We start from the raw sequence: 16236 nt of genomic DNA on the forward strand, positions 1-16236 counted from the left end.
TATTTATATAGTATTTCTTATACATTAGCTATAAGAGTATCTTTTTAAATTGAAATTTTTAGTTGCTTCTGCCGACCGTGATATATCGTGCTACGTTCCACTATATTCGGAAGGTGATGTCGACGGAGAATTAAGGCAGCGTCACAGTAGTGAAAATTCCAGTGCCTCTCGCGAAGGAAGTCAAAGCATACACAGCAAGCGATCTAGCAAAGAAATCTTTGGTGCTTCATTTGTTAAGGTTCCAATAGAAGATAGATCAAAATATGAAAAATTATTAGATTTTGATGAGGAGGAACAAAAAATGATTCCCGTTACTCATGAAGATAGCGATTCAATTGGCTCGGCAAGCGATCTTAGAGCTCAAGTCGATTCTAGCGAAGAAGAAGATATTTGTTCCGACACGTCAGATAAAGAAGAACAAGAATATCCAAAGACAGCCGAAAACTTATCATTTACCGACAGCAGTGCTACAGAGAAGACCAGAAAACTGTCGGAATCAACGAAAGGATCTTATCAAGATGTTTTCATCGGCCACTGGGAAGGAGATAAACCTCTTTTAGAAGACGACGAATTGTCAGATGGAGAACAAAAACAAATATTATCAGAAAGACAAAACTTTTCAGAAATTCCAGTTTCTTCCGACAAAGAGAAACATTCTGATGTGTTTGGGGCCGCTCCTTTCAAAAAATCCTCTTCCATCACATCTAAAAGTTCACTTATTAATAGTGAAACAGATGAAATTGATGTGTTTGCACAAGCTCCTTTTAGAAAGCCCAATACAAAAATTTTATCAGAAACAAGAAAATTGCGTTTACAAAAGAAGAAATCAAAAGATGATCCAAAAGAAGAAATCAAGCCAGAAAATCCAGACATAACAAATATGGAACAAGCGAGACTACCTCTTACTTATAATCAAGTAACTCCTATCAACACCGAAAAGCCTCTATCTTCACCCGTGCAGCAGATATCCAAGTGGAAAGATACGGATTTGTTTGGTTCAGCTCCATTTTCTCAAATTTCAAATTCTTTATCCGGATCAAATAAATCTATCCAAAATAGCCCAAAAATAAGCTACCAGAATATTGGAAAAGTTCAAAAGCATAGTTCTAGTGAAATTAGAGTTCCCTCACAGATTATAATCGGAAGCAAACAGAGATCGGTAGTTACCGTACCTCCAATTACAACAAACAGATCGCAGGTAAACGGAAGCCAGGATTTATTCGGTGCTATACCATTCAATAACATGGCAACTCAATTAGTCGGTACAAACAATTTCCCGGCAGCAGGAAAAAGCGTAAGAGTTTCGGAAATTTGTCACGCGCCGACCGTCGACAACGGCAACATCCCTCAGAATTCATCTAGTTCCTTCTGTTGTGATCCCAACGGGAAAAAACTGACAACCCGCGACAAATCGCACTATCACGATTATATCGAAGAAGACAGCATTGCCCACGACGAAAACGTAAACGTGCTTCCATCAAAACACTACACTCAAATCAAATCAAGTAGAAGAACTAAGCACTCAAAGAAGAAAGAAGCGCGAGATAAGGCTAGTAGTAACAACGCATTCTCAAACATGAGTTTCGAAGACATCGGTAGCGACGAGGACAAGAGCGTTCTCAACCGTTCTTTCACCAGAGACCAAAACTCGGGCAGCAACAAGTCTACTCATTCGATTAAAAAGACACTGACATGAATACATTTCTATTATTAAACCTTTTCCACACTACTATCGACAGCCGGCAAATATTGGTAGAAAGCAGAAATATAATTATGAAGAAATTTTCCAAATCCATTACTTTTTAGATGGACACAGATTATATTTATGCAAAACGAAGACATCCGTGCGGTTACAACTCGGGAGAAGCAAAAATATCGCAGCATCCGACTCACACGTGTACAGTACATACATATACGAGTTGTATTAGATCTAAAGAAAATACAACAATTAAACACACGTTCTTGCATTAGGCAATAGTTTAATGTGATAAGAATCTATACAGTTTGACAATTTTGCACGAGTATAAAGGCATTGCCACCTTCGAGACACATGAATTTGTGCTGGCACAACTGGTTCAAATGCTAATTCTTGTTTTTTTTTTTTTCTTTATTTACTTTAGACCTTGCTTGTTCTTTCCAAATCCGAATTTTAAGATTTTTTTTTATAACCGATTTCATTTTGTTTTAATGGCCCAATCAGGGAGGTGGGTTTAGATTTATTTGACATTTATGCCAAGACTAATTGTGATAAAAGTGCGTGTTGACTAGGGCTCGTTAACGGGTCAAACAAAAGTCGTTACTACTTGATGGGTGTGGTGCATCGACAGACACAGCACGAAGGGAATAGAAACCAATCCATAAATATTCCTTTACAGTCGTCGTCCGGATCGTACGCCAGCAGACGGTGCCACTTGTATTTTTGTTCGCAGCTGCATTCGTTGTTGCATTTCTTGGTTTGTACGGATCTAGACGGGAAAGAAAGTGATTGACATATCATTTTCTTACAACAGAGATAAATTCAAAATAGTCACTTACTGGCACACTTCCTGCTGAATGGCCTGCTGGAGATGTTGCGTATTGACGATGGCACGAATTTTCCCCGCACTGTTGGAAGCCCAATAGGGAGTGACTATTTCCACTGCAGATTCGCAAGCATCTATCCTGTAATTGTAAAAGTGACTGTACAGTTGTGTGTAAACAATAACTGTAAAGATCAAAACTTTATCCCCCCCCTCTTATAATTTTCGAATCGATTTTGGAACAATTATTTTTTATCAATTTGTAAATGTCAAACAATCTTGTTTCTTAAATGAAGAAAATACGAGAGAAATTATTATTAAAAAAAAAAGTATATATATATTGTAATTTCTAAATAGTTGTTTCATCAAATAATTTATTACAAAGAAGCAAGAGTGTAAGCAATAATGGTTAATAAAATTAAATATTATTATTATAAATATTTTTTTTAATGCAGTTGTGTTTGCTTACGCTATTGATGAACACTCGATAAAGTTTAATGCAGGGGGCGTCGTCGCCTATCTTGCTTCCAATAACGAGTTGCTTAACTTTTCCGGCAACATTAGAAAAGATTATAAAAATGGCGAAAAGCTTAATCGTCATTACTATATTTTATTTATTACATACGAGTATTTTAATATATATAGGCGTATATATATTTAAGTACTGTACTGTGTGTTTTTCTTAATTGTAACTAAAAATTTTCAAATTTTGATGTCATCGTTACGTAAGTACGTCTCACACGTGACCATTTATCGGAAAGATTTATTCCGAAGGAAAAAATAAATCAATTTCGAACAAAGACTATGTAAAAATAGTTCAACGAACTGCTAAAACCGGTTACGTCGGCAGAATATTAGCGGATAAAAAAAAAAGGCTGATAAAGAGCGGCGTAACCGAGGAAACGAACGCCAGACGACCGGTTCTGCGGTACGTTTATCGTGTGACGTAAGTTTCCAGCCACGTCAGACGATCGACTGCAATCTTCCGCGTCGGAAGCCAAGTTCGATTGTTCCATCGATATGACACTGTGGAAACACGTATTGTCGTGGAACAAATCGAACCGTATACAGGACGTAATCCCGATCCGCTATTATCAAACGCTTACTTCGATTTAACGATTTTTTGGCTTTCCACCGTCCAGCACCTCCGCAATCACTCGTCGAAAGTGCCAGGGAGGGGGTGGGAAGCCTCCTCTATCGACTCCTTTAGCTACGAGTTGCGTTCGTATCTCGTGGCTTGGTTTCTATGTAGGAGGCGCTAAATCTCACTCCCCCTGTTAAAGTATCGGGTAGAAAATTGGTTTTGTCGCCGTCGTCCATCTTTCGCAGGTAATTTGCCTTACTTTAAACCGACCTTAATAATAAAATTACAATTTGTTTTATATACAACATATAGGACTGTAAAATAACGTTATTTTAAAACATTCAGACAATGACTCAATGCGTCATTGGCAAAATTTACTGCAGGCGGAAGGAAATACGTCATTGTCCACTAAAACTGCACATGCGCGGTAGTTGACGAGATTGGATACGTGCCCTGCCGTACTTCGAACACAAAGCATAAAGAATAGTTTTATATCGTAACAAATAATTAATTGTAAGCAAATAAAAGGGTGTAACATTTTGAAGTCTCTTTTGTAATTTTGTGGCGGATGAAAAATTAGTTTGAGTAGGCCGAGGGCCAAAAGAGAGAGAGAGAGAGAGAGAAAGGAGGATTTAATTAATGTTGTTAAAGTGACATTAATTAAAAGTTACGTTATTGTATTGGAGAAAGTGCGGGACGGGGCACGTCTTACTAAATCTGAGCCTACGGGGGAGGTCCGGGTGATAGTTAATGCGTCGATTTAAACCATGGTATATCTTCGTTAACTTAGAGGAAAGTCTCCGTGTAAGAAAGCTGCTTTTAAATTGCAACTTACAATAAAAGGAAACATTGTAACTCTACGCCACACGCCCGACAAACGAGTTTCTATTATTCGAGGTGTTTTTGAAAAGTCGCGCCAGCTAATGTATACCGTAGCCTACTTGTTGTGGATTATAATTATTTAACTGCAAATAGAAAATAAATATACCGATTTCTAACTAAATAGTCGTGTATGTTAATAAAGAACTATTTTAAATTAAAATTAACCTTTTAAAATTACATTGTAAAAATTTGTACTTATTTTTTTTTTGTAATTGGAAATCTTCGAAGCGAGAGAGAGTGACGGCACTTCCGGTTTACTAGACTACCAATCATACGCAGAGTATAGATCACGTTTCGTATTTGAAACTGATTTAGTGGGCTACTAGAACTAGTGAGCAATATTTTGGCAATACGTCGAAACAATGCTCCAATGGGAAAAATTGTAAAGTGTCGCGGTAGCCACTGTGCTTCGAGTAATGTAATCTGTGATTTTATTTTCATTCCTGTTCTGTTCTTTTAAGTTTGGATTATTGTATGGAAAAAAGTTTATGCCGAAATTTGTGAGGAGACAATAAGACATATAGTGAATACGTCAAAAAAGATTGAACCCAGCGACTACAATGTGTTCTTGCCAAGCAGCAGAGAGGCGATACAAATCAGTGTCGTTCCAGCCTCAATTGTTTGGATAAATACGACTGAATTAATATACACTAGACTTATATCCAGGCTTATACCATATTATGTGGGTGGTAGAAAAGTAATGTAGGCCTTACACTCGAGTTTATTCCCTATTTAGGCTTCATTCATTTTTTTTAAAATGATGGTAATATATCTCAGTTGGTCTCTAAAAAATGTTTAGTTATACAAGTGTGTGATGATCTAGAATAAAATGAATCACAAACAATAATTCGCTCTATTGATATTCAACGATGATTGACATAAATGGTAAGTCATTGTCGACGATACTCTCCCGAAAAAGAGCATGGCGTCTAGTGTGAAAGACACGAATATTTAATGTGTTTGGACAATGAGGTGACATCGTCTTTGTCCAAACGTTCGTGTTACTTTTCGTACCATTGACGGTAACATTTATATACAGCAAACCCTCGCTAACTAAAAGGGAGTGAAGACAGTCCGAGTTAGCGGGAGGACCACGTGGATATACAGTACAGTAATTTTTTACGAGCAGTTTTATACAGAGATTTTACTAAACTTTAGGTTATAGACCTAAAGCTTAGTAAAATGCTGAATTTGTTATAGGAAACGAAAAAAAATTTCGTGATGGTATAGCATACAGCAATATAGTTTGCTTGTTTAGTTATGGCAACGCAACACTTGGGCGATCTGCCTAGGAGGGATGCCTTCCGGGAGGTCTTTTTAAGAGAAACTGGCTCCTATGTTACATGCGTGGAGAAAACCCGGAAAACTCCACGTGACCAGCCCGCGCGAACCTACGACCGAACTCCGTGTTCGGGGAACGAAGACCACTTGGCCACTGGTGGGCCATACAGCAATATAGTCATTAACTCAGTGACTACAATAATATAATGCACAGTATCGCAGAGACTTCCGGATATCGAAAACATAGAAAAATTATAATTATAATTGAAGTATTGTCACAAAATTTTCAAAAATTTGGTTCGAGTTGGCGGTAGTTTACTGTATTATTTTAAATGATTTTCTATATACTGTGTGTTATATATAACTTCCCCTCGCACGAATTTCTAAAGCATGTGACGAGAAAGTAACACTAATTATACTGTATTTCTGAAGTTACAAAGTACTGTACATGGCTATTAGCATAATTTAAAATATAGATCAAGTGTGGGCATACGAAATTGTTTTAGTGCGAGGTGGGGCCGAAACACGAAAACTTAGATCTTCTCTCAAACTTTAGTGAGAATTTCGGGATTGCAACTTTTTGACCAGTTTTTCAATATTTGGGGGAATCTCGAATATTGCAACACACGTGTATACGAACTGCCTATTGTAAATGAAACGAATTCCACGGATCTTCAGATTGATTGCTTATAGGTACATTTCTTGTGTCCATGTGTCCAATGAACAAAGATTCTTATAAGTAATTTACATCGAGTTTTTCTGTAGCCTGCATACTATCAAAAGTCGCGGAGTGTGGAGGTCGTCCATGCCATCTTATACAAGGCTCTAACCTTGCGTATGAAAAGGATAGGGTAGTTCATTAAAAATGGCTGACGGTAATTTACAAAGTAACAATATATAGTCTTATTTTACGCAGGGGCTACGTATCAGCTGTTACCGCATAAATTTTCCTCGCCCCAAGTATCTACCACCTCCTCCAGCTGATTGGTGGTTGTAAATGGCTACGTAAGTTAATGTATCTAAAACGGTGTTAATGTAACCCATCCTTAGTGCCACATTCAGAGCGCAGAGAACTTTACTGGATGCTACTTGCTGTGGCCAAAACTCTGCTTTGCACGTATCTCTCTAGTATATAATTTTATTATACCGCATCAAATACTCTACTCCAACGTTTCCGAATAGAAATTGTTCATTAATCATTCGCCTTCGCGTAAAACAATACCCTACTGTACTTGCTAAATTCAAATAATTCAACATCCGCGTGCAATCATTCATACTGAATTCGATTCTCTTTGATAAAATACGAGTGATCAGGCGCGTAGCCAGGATTTTTTCGGGAGGTCCCATCAATAATGCACCGTCCAAAGGATGCAAAAGTTTTTTTTTTTTGGAGAAATTCGTTATCTTTATGAAATTTTATTCTGATATCGGTAACGTTTTGGCACGTAGACAATATAACAATACGAATTACTTGTCATTTCAAATAACAAATAATCACCCTATTATATTTTATTACACGATACAAGTATATTTATACTTCAAATAGTCTGCTCGGTATGGCCTAGTCGTAACAAACAAAAACAATTTTGGAGGATCCGTACTCCACGGACAATCTCCCTGGCTACGCCTCTGAAGTGATTTCTATTATTATTTCTAGTTAAAGAACTACGTAATACTATGTAATATATCGAAAGAAGACAAAAATATCACATATAACTTGTTAGAGGACGACGAATAAGATGGACGGGCTCTCTTTCCTCTCTTGTGAACTTCGTACTGGTCCAGAGGAACGGGAGGAGTATCTTTCTCGTCTCCTTCGAACATATAATCACCAAACATTCTTTTCACTAACGCTTTGTTCTCATCGATGAACACCTCGATCTTCTCTCTGTCGGAAACGACACCTCGGTAAACAATTGCACTCGATTAATTGACCCCTTTTTTTAAATTTAAATCGATAATCTCACCTGTCCAGACTCATTTCTCTTTGTCTCGTCTCTCCTCCATCTTTCGTTCGACTAAAGTAGGAGAGAAACAAGACAAAGAGTCTTAAATAAAGTTTCCTCTGCCGATAATAATAATAATAATAATCATAATAAGAAGAGAGAGGGAAAAAAACTAGACGAGCCGTGCCGAAATTTTGATAAAACGGAATTTTTGATTGACTACGCGAGATTATTTATGCAAGTCGGAGAGAGCAAAGCCCGTTTCTATACAAAGAGGTATTATGACGTGAGAGGTCGACGACTGTAAGTGGTCAGAGTGGCTGACCTTTACCGAAAGAACATTCATAAATCACCTTTCGAATTGCATCTTAGGAGCTGCGTACGGGTGCAGCTTTTTTTTCTATTAACCTTCCGTCATTTTTCAAACTTCTGCGAAACGTTCGTAAATTATTCCGCGCGGTGTCGTAAAATTTCAATTTTAATACAAGTTTTTCAATTGTAAAACCGAAATTATTCGCGTCGGATGCGAAAAATATTACGTCATCAACGACGTCATTTCGCGTTCGAATTGTATCGTACGCGGTACAATTTCCGCACGTGATAAATCGAAATATACTCACTTGGGGTAATTGTTTCCGGGAGAGGGGCAGTGTAGCTGATTAAATTTCCGATGACAAGGATATCCTCTGTATATCTCTCCATATACCACGAGTTCGAGAGTCAGAAAAGACAGGGCTAACGATATCTGATCGGAGAGATTATAAAAAAAAGTTTTTAATTATGAATTATATAAAGCGGCCGAAAGATAGCGCCTCCTAGCGTACGGTAAAAAAAATTATTTTGCTAACAAACAACAGTGGCGCCATCTTACCGTAATGAGAATATCTTACGAATATTTTCTCACGCCCTGGCGGTAGAAAAATTACGAAAAATACTGCCCGTATCTTCGGACGCAAATATTTTCCGTAATCTCTTATTCGATCTTTAAGCGAAAATTAAAATACTTTGCGCGTAGATTCCCCTTCTGATCCCAGAGAATCTCTTTATTCACGTGACAGACCGGTTTTCTAAAAGATTACTCGGGTTCACCTGTTTCTCTCGCTCCATTCACAGATCACTGTATTTTTTTTGTCTTTATTTTCTTACGCCGAAAAAAATACTTCAAGTATTTTTTAACGACAACGGAACGCTGGCTTAACTGTAACGCGTAAAAACGAACTTAAGATAAAGTCGACTTAATTGCTCTTTTTAATCCCGAGAACCGCCATTTAAATTTTCTTTTCGTAATTTACATAACGTAAATCACAATTCGAGAGATTCCGACATTTCCAAAGGGTGTACACAACTTTCTCACCTTCTTCAGCCAGATAAGATCAGGTGCACCCGCCATCTTTACGTTAAGAGTTAAGCCGCCCGCAAATCCTTTATTCCTAGTTAAATTCTCCCGAAATTAATCCGATTTCGTTAATTTAAACGCGACTCGTTCGACGACGCTAAGATTTTATTTATTCGAAAAGTTAATTCCCTCCCCCCATTAGAACCAATTACTGACGTAACGCAATGGGGAAAATAGGGAATTGTTTTTTTTTGTCTTTTCGGATCGCGATGCGCGAGAGAAATAATTGTGAAATAATATAATATAATAATTTGCATAAATGACGAGGAGCAAAAGAAAAAACGTGCGCGCGCGATGCTTACCTTGACCATGATGTAAGTGACAGTACTGGGGATAAAAGCAGTGTCTGACGGCCTGCATATCCCCGGGCCGTTCTCACATACTGACTCCGTTTCCACTTGTAGGTGGTCTGTGGTCAGGGTTAGGTCACACCCGTTTCTACCTTACCTTCCAATGAAAGGATGCTTAGCTGCTATCTCTCATTCCCAATAACGTCGGGATGTTGCCCGTCCGGCTATTCGCGCGTTTTATCGCGTCTGGTCGAGGTGAATAAACAAAAACCGAGACACAAGGCTCGAACCCGCGACCCTTCCGCCGGTGGCGTAGGAGAAGGTGTAGGAACCGGGTTCGGTAACCGCCGGGAGAATATCAAATCGTAAGATACGGCGCGCGGCGACGATTCGAAGCGACGCGAGTTTTATTTACTTATTATTATTATTTTTTTAATATATATATATTGCGATTACGGAATCGGTAAAGGTCGGTGCGATGGCGCGACCACGCCCACATTGGCTGCGGGGTACAGACGACTGGAATTTCTTTACAATTCCCACGGCGAGCGAACGTAATTTGGGGTCAGCCGGTAATGTACGGTATTGTCTTATCAATGAGACATCAACTGCGAGACCTGTAGTTTTTCCACTTACACGAGGCTCCATAAATTGGGTAAAATGATTGTACGTTGGCGGTGGGAGGTATATATGATAATAGAAGGGATAAGACCGTACACGATTTCCCTACCGCTTGTGGCCATGTTCCTCCCGCTCGACGACCTTTCACCTCGGAAAGTAGTCCATCCACTTTTTAATCATTCGCTTGTGCATTTGCCTTCCCGAATGTGGCCTCCTTTGCTCGACCGAAAGGCAAAGACAGGCTTTTTTCCCCTCTCTTCCCCCCTTTTTAAAGGCGGCCACTTTGATATGGAATGGTGGTACTTTCTCACGGAATGTGATTTACTCTTTTTCTGCGTTTTGCTCGAAAACTTAGAACTTTTTCCCCCTCCCCATTGATTTCTGATGGACGCGTTGTGCGCAGTCTCCTTTGGAATATTCCTCCTGTCGACCTGTTTCGTGTTTGTGTATGATGATTAAATGTGTTAAATAACTTACCGTCAGTTTTCTCCTTTTTTAAAACCGTACGATTAATTAAGGACCACGAAAATATTTTAAAAATTACTTTTTTTTGTTTATATTCGTGTGTTTTTATAATAATAATAATAATAGTTAAGTTTAAAAACATTTAATAGATGCAAAAATAATAAAAAAAGGGCTTTGTTTTTACAGTTGTTTGTTTGAAGTTATGGGTAATTTATGTTGGGATTTCCTCATTAAAATGCAAATGAAACTATGTATTATTTTAAATCTTTAATATGTAATTCGTCAGTTGTTTTTTTAAATTAAATATAGGAAGAGAAACTTATTTTTGTCAAATTTTTAGTTCCCAGTTTACTTCAATATATAGTTTGATCTGGAGTAGAGTTATCTGTGTGTTATGAAAATGTGCAGCCACAAAGCAGTTTTCTAGTTTGATGTTTCTTTATTACTAATATATATAACTGATATTTTAAATCTGTCAGAGAATTGCAAAGAAACTAATATGCAAGTTTTAAAAAATGCTGTGTAAAGAAATCATATCTGAAATGTTCATGTCATACTTTTTTCTTTTATAAAATAATTGTTTTTTTTTTAATCTAAAAATGAAAACACAAATGCTCACAGGAAACTTTTACTGATACATGAAGTCCTCAATTACACTGCAATTTGTGATAATAACCGAATTCGACCGACCTTAAACTGTTCGTCGACAGCTAATTCCTTCGAAGGTGGTTTCGTGCATTAAAGTCTCTCTCCCACCGAACCCCAAATTGTCTCTTACGAGTAAATGTTAATAAAGTCTTTTTTTTTTTTGGTCTGGTGCCAAAGCCGATGCGATATCCCATTTTAAAAGTCATGTCTTGTTCTTCTATAGACCGTGGTCGATAAGTGAGGGAATAGGAAAGGCTGATCATCATGCTTGATGCTGACTCCAATTATTCCAGGCCTAGAGAGAGAAGAGGCGAATGTTTATTCTATATAAAATGGATTAACATACTACCAAAATTACTATATCCGAATTAGTGCCGGATTGAAGTGCGGACGCAAAAGAATTCTAAGTTTAATTGTGCCGTACAAAGAAATGCAAACGTCCACCACATAAAGCATCATCAAGTTTTATTTGAATGAATAAATTGGTGTAATTGTACAAGTACATTTACATCCACACTAATAATTTGTGAAGTGACAAGTCAAAAATTACACATTATTCTTTTTTTTTTATAGCCAGTACTATATAAGATTTACAAACATATGTTATTAAAGAAAAATAGCTAAGAAGTATAATGCATCGTCATGCTACTAACCATCTTATGTTCTGGTGCAGAGGGGAGACCGTCTCCGACAGAGGAAAGGGGCATTTTATTGGGACCTCCCCACATTTCGACATTGCTCTCTAGTCCCGTGGGCCGCAGAGAAGCGGGCCCGTTATTACTATTATTTTGGTAGAGATGAGGAGTCAACACATGTGGTGGTAGGCCGTTGACAAAATGTGGATATCCACTACCCGAGGCCGCTGCAGATGCCAGCTGTAATAAAATTATAGATTGTTGTCACATATACACAAACAAATTGTATTCTTTCAAAAAATATTTTACCTGGAAAGAATGATCCAGTGGATGATTAGAATCAGAAACTAAAATATTATCACCAAATCGATTATTTCCATAATTATTTGGAAGTAGAGGTGGCATAAGGTCTTCCTGCGGTGGAAGAGGCGAAGAGTGAACCATGCTGTTCGACAAATTTGTCATCCATTCACCCGCGCAGCCCATATCTAATATTTTCACAAGAAAAAATTTTATTTGTAATGTTTTTCTAAATCATTAATTTTATATTTAATTAATACATACCCGTAGAATTATATGACCATATAGCACTAATGTCAGATACACCGCTGTAAACAGGATGTTTTCTTTGTGCTCTTTCCATTCCGATAGGCCTAGGTAATTTTCTGTCTTCTCCACTAGTCATATTCATGCCTGTGGGTGAAGATAAATTGCTACCCTGAGGAGAAGCAGTGGGAGACATGGTAGACATCGGAGATCCCTCGTCTACTGGCAAAATATGTTTTCGATTAGGATGGAGTTCGGTTTTTGAAACCAAAATCATTTATTTCAAAAAGTTTATAAATATACAATTAAAGTAAACAGGCACCTTTTGATGAAGCTCCCACTGATGGCGTTGTGCTAGATGATCGTTGATTTGGCCTTATTCCCATCATGGAAGGTATAGCAGGATAATGATGTGGAAGATTACTGCCACCTGGACCAACATGAGATAATCCTTGGGCAGGATGAGGTGGATAGCCTCCCATCATCCCTAAGAGTGGCATACCTTCATTTGCTTGAAGACCTGGTCCTCCCATTCCTGGAGGTAAAGAACCTACTGGACCAGACTGTGGCTGGTTGTTAAAATCACTAGGTTGCTGCTGAGGCTGTTGCTGTTGATTATGACTGGGATGGAAAGGAAATCGTCCCATTCCTGGAGGATGAGCGGTGGGCATACCGTGAAGAGAAGGGAATGTGTGATTCATATTGGCTGCTGATGGCAGAATGGGGCGGAATTGGGCAAGAGATGGAGCCGGGCCATCCTGAAAGGTATTTGGACCTGAAGGCAGACGATGTGGTTATAGGATGCATGGATGGACCATGATGAGCCATAAGAAGCGAGGCACGACTAGAGAAGTCTGGAGCGTTTGGATTAAGAGTGCTTTGGAGCACCTGCAAATTAGAATTGTTATTTGAAATGTTTCCATTATTAGAACTTGTATCCTGAATGATAGGTCCTACTGATGACAAAGGACTATGCTGACTAAAAGTAGTATTTGTATGAGAACCTCCAGGACCAGAAAATCCACTGCCTCCATTTCCAGAAGGCAATGGAAAAGTGGGAAGACGAACGCTCCTGTCAAGCCTGATATATTTTGCATAGCATGATGATGGTGGTGAGGATGATGTTGGAAGAGACCCTCTGACATCTGAGAAACTGACAAACTGTGAGATACCGAATGAGATGATGTCACCTGTCCCGAACTTGATACAATTCGTGGTACCTCAGTTACAGGGAAACCATGAGAATCTGGTAAAGATCTGGAGTGTAAAGGTGGAGGACTCGGTACTGATGGTGGAGTAGAACGTCTAGTATTACTGGAGCCTGTCGAAGACGGTGGGCCAATTGGTCCAAGAGGGGGAGTACAAGGAGCACTACGCGGACCAGTACCAATGGCACCAAAACCAGAATTGTGAGATATTGTATGTGCTAATGTAGTTGCAGAGGGATTACAGGAAGCATTTGGTGAAATATGCAAATTACCTCTATAGCCTGGTGCTTTTGCTGCATCAACTATAGTGCTATTAGATAGTGAAAGAGAGAGAGAACTTTGAATGGGATGCGAATTCTGTACATGGGAAGAGACTGACGTGACACCTGCTGCAGCAACACTAGCAAAATTTGGTTTAGCCATTTCTCTATCTTTCTGTCCCCATACACTTGGCTGAGCTACTTTACTAAACAAATTATTGAAAGGAGAATATTCTTGGGCAATAGTAGATTGAAGAAGATCTGAATTATTTGTATTGCTAGTTGGCGACAGAGATGGAGGATTCTGATGTGTTGTACTACTTGGAATAAAAGGCTGCTTCTGATTAATTCCCAATACCTCATTACCACCAGCTTCTTGCATTGTCTGATTTCCAGCGGGACCATTAACTAATCTATTATTTGAAGTATTATTAGGAAAAGGAGATGGAGTTGGAATTGTTCCTTGACCAGATGAAACAACAGTGCTAGTTGTAGTGGTAGATGAAGTACCACCTGACCAATCTGATTGAAAATTTCCATTACTAGAACTTATTTTTACATCTGATGCAAGAGTTATCTTAGTAGTCACTGTGACTGCACTAGCTGGAACAGTTTTCGTAGTTCTGCCTTGGGCAATAACAGCCATGGTGTAAGACACGGTGGTTTTAGTCGTGGTGGTAGTTCCCGTTTGAACATTGGTAACTTTTTTCTCTGAAGGAAATAGCTGACGACTTACAAGTGTCTTTTCATTTACATTAGAATTGTTTATATTACTTGTGGATAACAGTGTTATTGTATTATTTCCTCCAAGAGCAGATGACCGAGGAGCGACCGTCAACGGAGCTTTTCCAGTCAGAACGACTCCCGTCCAGACATTTTGAGAATTGGTCGGAAAAGGTGTACCAACCGAAATGCTGGGACGAATATTGGTACTATTAATGGCCGTCCGTGGTTGAGAAGCAAATGGAGGGGCAGCATTAGCTGGTAAACTAGGAGGTATCGTATTAACTTTTGACAAATTGACAGATACTATTCCAGATATTTTTGTTACAGATGTTTGTCGAGAAGGTACTTTATTTTGATTTGCAGTTGTCATTGGGACTCCATTAGTAACCTTAATAAAAAGAAAATACATGCATTTATAAATATTGTCAATTAAAACCATTATCAGTTTTATAGCATATTTAATATATCCATATTTTCAATTTATAAAGTTAAAAGTTAAATTTAAGGTAATTTTTTTTAACAAAGTGACTTATCAAAGTAAATAAAGATTTTGTACATGCAAAAATCATTTTAAAATCAAAATCTAGTTCTTTTAATAATTTCATTAACTTATTACAAAAATTCTAATTTATGAATAAACTAATCTAGCAAGTGATTTTTCATTAAAGTGATGTTAAATATCAATACAATTGTTACAAACTTGCATGTCATTTACAAGACAAATCAAAACAGAAATATCTTATTTAAACAAAATACTACATTTTTGCTTCTTCAACAATGAGATGATAGAAGGAAAAATTATAAAATGGTTATTACTGTCTTTACTATATCTCTTTTTGGACTTTTGTGGTCTCAAAAATATGAGTGCAAATTAGAATCAGGCACAAAATCAACTTAATGCAGCTTCATTTACTTTTCACATTGCTCGGGAAATTCGCGTATACAGTGGAACCTGGTTAACTCAAACAGGTTGGATAAAAAAAATTTAACTTCAAGTTAAAAAGTTTTGAGGAATTTGAGTTAACCAGTTTGATTTAACACGTTTAGGGACCATTGGGGAAAGAAATTTCAAGCAAATGCAACTTTTGAGTTATCTCAGTTCAAGTTAACCAGATTCCACTGTATTACAATTATCAATATGGACATTGTACACATCACTTTTAATTTTAGTTTTGGAACAATTTGATAATTTCATGGTCTTTTAAACTGCAACAAGCTGAGTGAATGGGAACCAGCAGACAAATCTCTTATAAAGCTGTTTTTAAGCAGAGATTTATCCATTAGACTGAAATCTTGTATATAGATATTTCAACGTGATACTACATATCTGTAAATTTCATGTTTACGTATACAATTAAACTTCCAATTACAGTGTATTCCCGCTAAATCAAACTATTGTATGGGTTTGAATTAGCAAGATTTTATGGAAATGGAAGTAAAGAAGGATTACAGACATGTACCGAGATAAATACAACAGCAAATCTTGGAGAGCAATTTTTTAATTTGCTTTATACCGAACTTTTTTAAGGAAAATGAATTCAAGAACTATAACATACTTATAGTGAGCTTGTTTGTAATGAAAATCTTCTAGGGGAAACCACATCCTCTTGCTGATTTTCATGTGATTACCCACAAGATATGCATCTGAACAAACACACATTTAAACATTTTTACATTATTTGGTGTACATACTTATGTTAAAATATGTAGTACGTATTAATTTTATAAA

General features: G+C 37.6%; 3 protein-coding genes and 1 long non-coding RNA gene across 7 annotated transcripts in view; 2 read left to right on the forward strand and 2 right to left on the reverse strand.

Annotated features, from left to right (window-relative positions):
- LOC136985099 (AP2-associated protein kinase 1-like) overlaps positions 1-2504 on the forward strand; it is a 66475-nt gene extending 63971 nt beyond the window's left edge. Inside the window, exon 16 of the mRNA XM_067282302.1 lies at positions 63-2504. Within this exon, the coding sequence (XP_067138403.1) occupies positions 63-1696 (1634 nt within the window). The 3' untranslated portion in view covers positions 1697-2504. The remainder of the gene's footprint in view (positions 1-62) is intronic.
- LOC136985104 (protein spaetzle 3-like) lies at positions 1960-9770 on the reverse strand. Of its 4 annotated transcripts, none has more exons than XM_067282312.1 (6): positions 9411-9715; positions 8333-8457; positions 7734-7784; positions 7477-7654; positions 2536-2661; positions 1960-2465 (listed from the first exon to the last, which is right to left on the reverse strand). In XM_067282312.1, exons 1-6 carry the CDS (start codon positions 9417-9419, stop codon positions 2370-2372), a joined length of 585 nt encoding a protein of 194 aa, XP_067138413.1. In that variant the 5' UTR covers positions 9420-9715; the 3' UTR covers positions 1960-2369. The 4 variants fall into 4 exon arrangements, with proteins under 4 accessions (XP_067138413.1, XP_067138411.1, XP_067138412.1 ...); XM_067282310.1 differs by having other exon boundaries at positions 7484-7654; positions 9411-9668; XM_067282311.1 differs by lacking the exon at positions 7734-7784 and having other exon boundaries at positions 7484-7654; positions 9411-9650.
- LOC136985107 (uncharacterized) lies at positions 3488-4147 on the forward strand. Its single transcript, XR_010882281.1, has 2 exons — positions 3488-3848; positions 3949-4147. It is a non-coding gene; the product is annotated as an uncharacterized lncRNA (long non-coding RNA).
- Positions 9771-11099: 1329 nt separating the features above from the next.
- Positions 11100-16236, reverse strand: part of mask (multiple ankyrin repeats single KH domain) — a 148649-nt gene continuing 143512 nt past the window's right edge. Inside the window, 7 exon segments of the mRNA XM_067282314.1 lie at positions 11100-11427; positions 11786-12007; positions 12077-12255; positions 12332-12532; positions 12636-13104; positions 13106-13379; positions 13427-14895. Coding sequence (XP_067138415.1) covers positions 11395-11427; positions 11786-12007; positions 12077-12255; positions 12332-12532; positions 12636-13104; positions 13106-13379; positions 13427-14895 — 2847 coding nt within the window. The 3' untranslated portion in view covers positions 11100-11394.

The sequence above is a fragment of the Centruroides vittatus genome, unplaced genomic scaffold, assembly GCF_030686945.1.
Source record: "Centruroides vittatus isolate TY-2023 unplaced genomic scaffold, ASM3068694v2 contig_950, whole genome shotgun sequence".
Lineage (NCBI taxonomy): Eukaryota > Metazoa > Arthropoda > Arachnida > Scorpiones > Buthidae > Centruroides > Centruroides vittatus.

Bases quoted from the DNA above. Each gene is read 5' to 3' on its own strand.
- LOC136985104 (XM_067282310.1), bottom strand. The intron at 7,785-8,332 runs GTGAGTATATTT...CTCCTACTTTAG, and splicing joins CCCGGAAACAATTACCCCAA to TCGAACGAAAGATGGAGGAG. The intron at 2,662-7,483 runs GTTATATGTGAT...TTACAATTACAG, and splicing joins TATTCGTCGTCCTCTAACAA to GATAGATGCTTGCGAATCTG.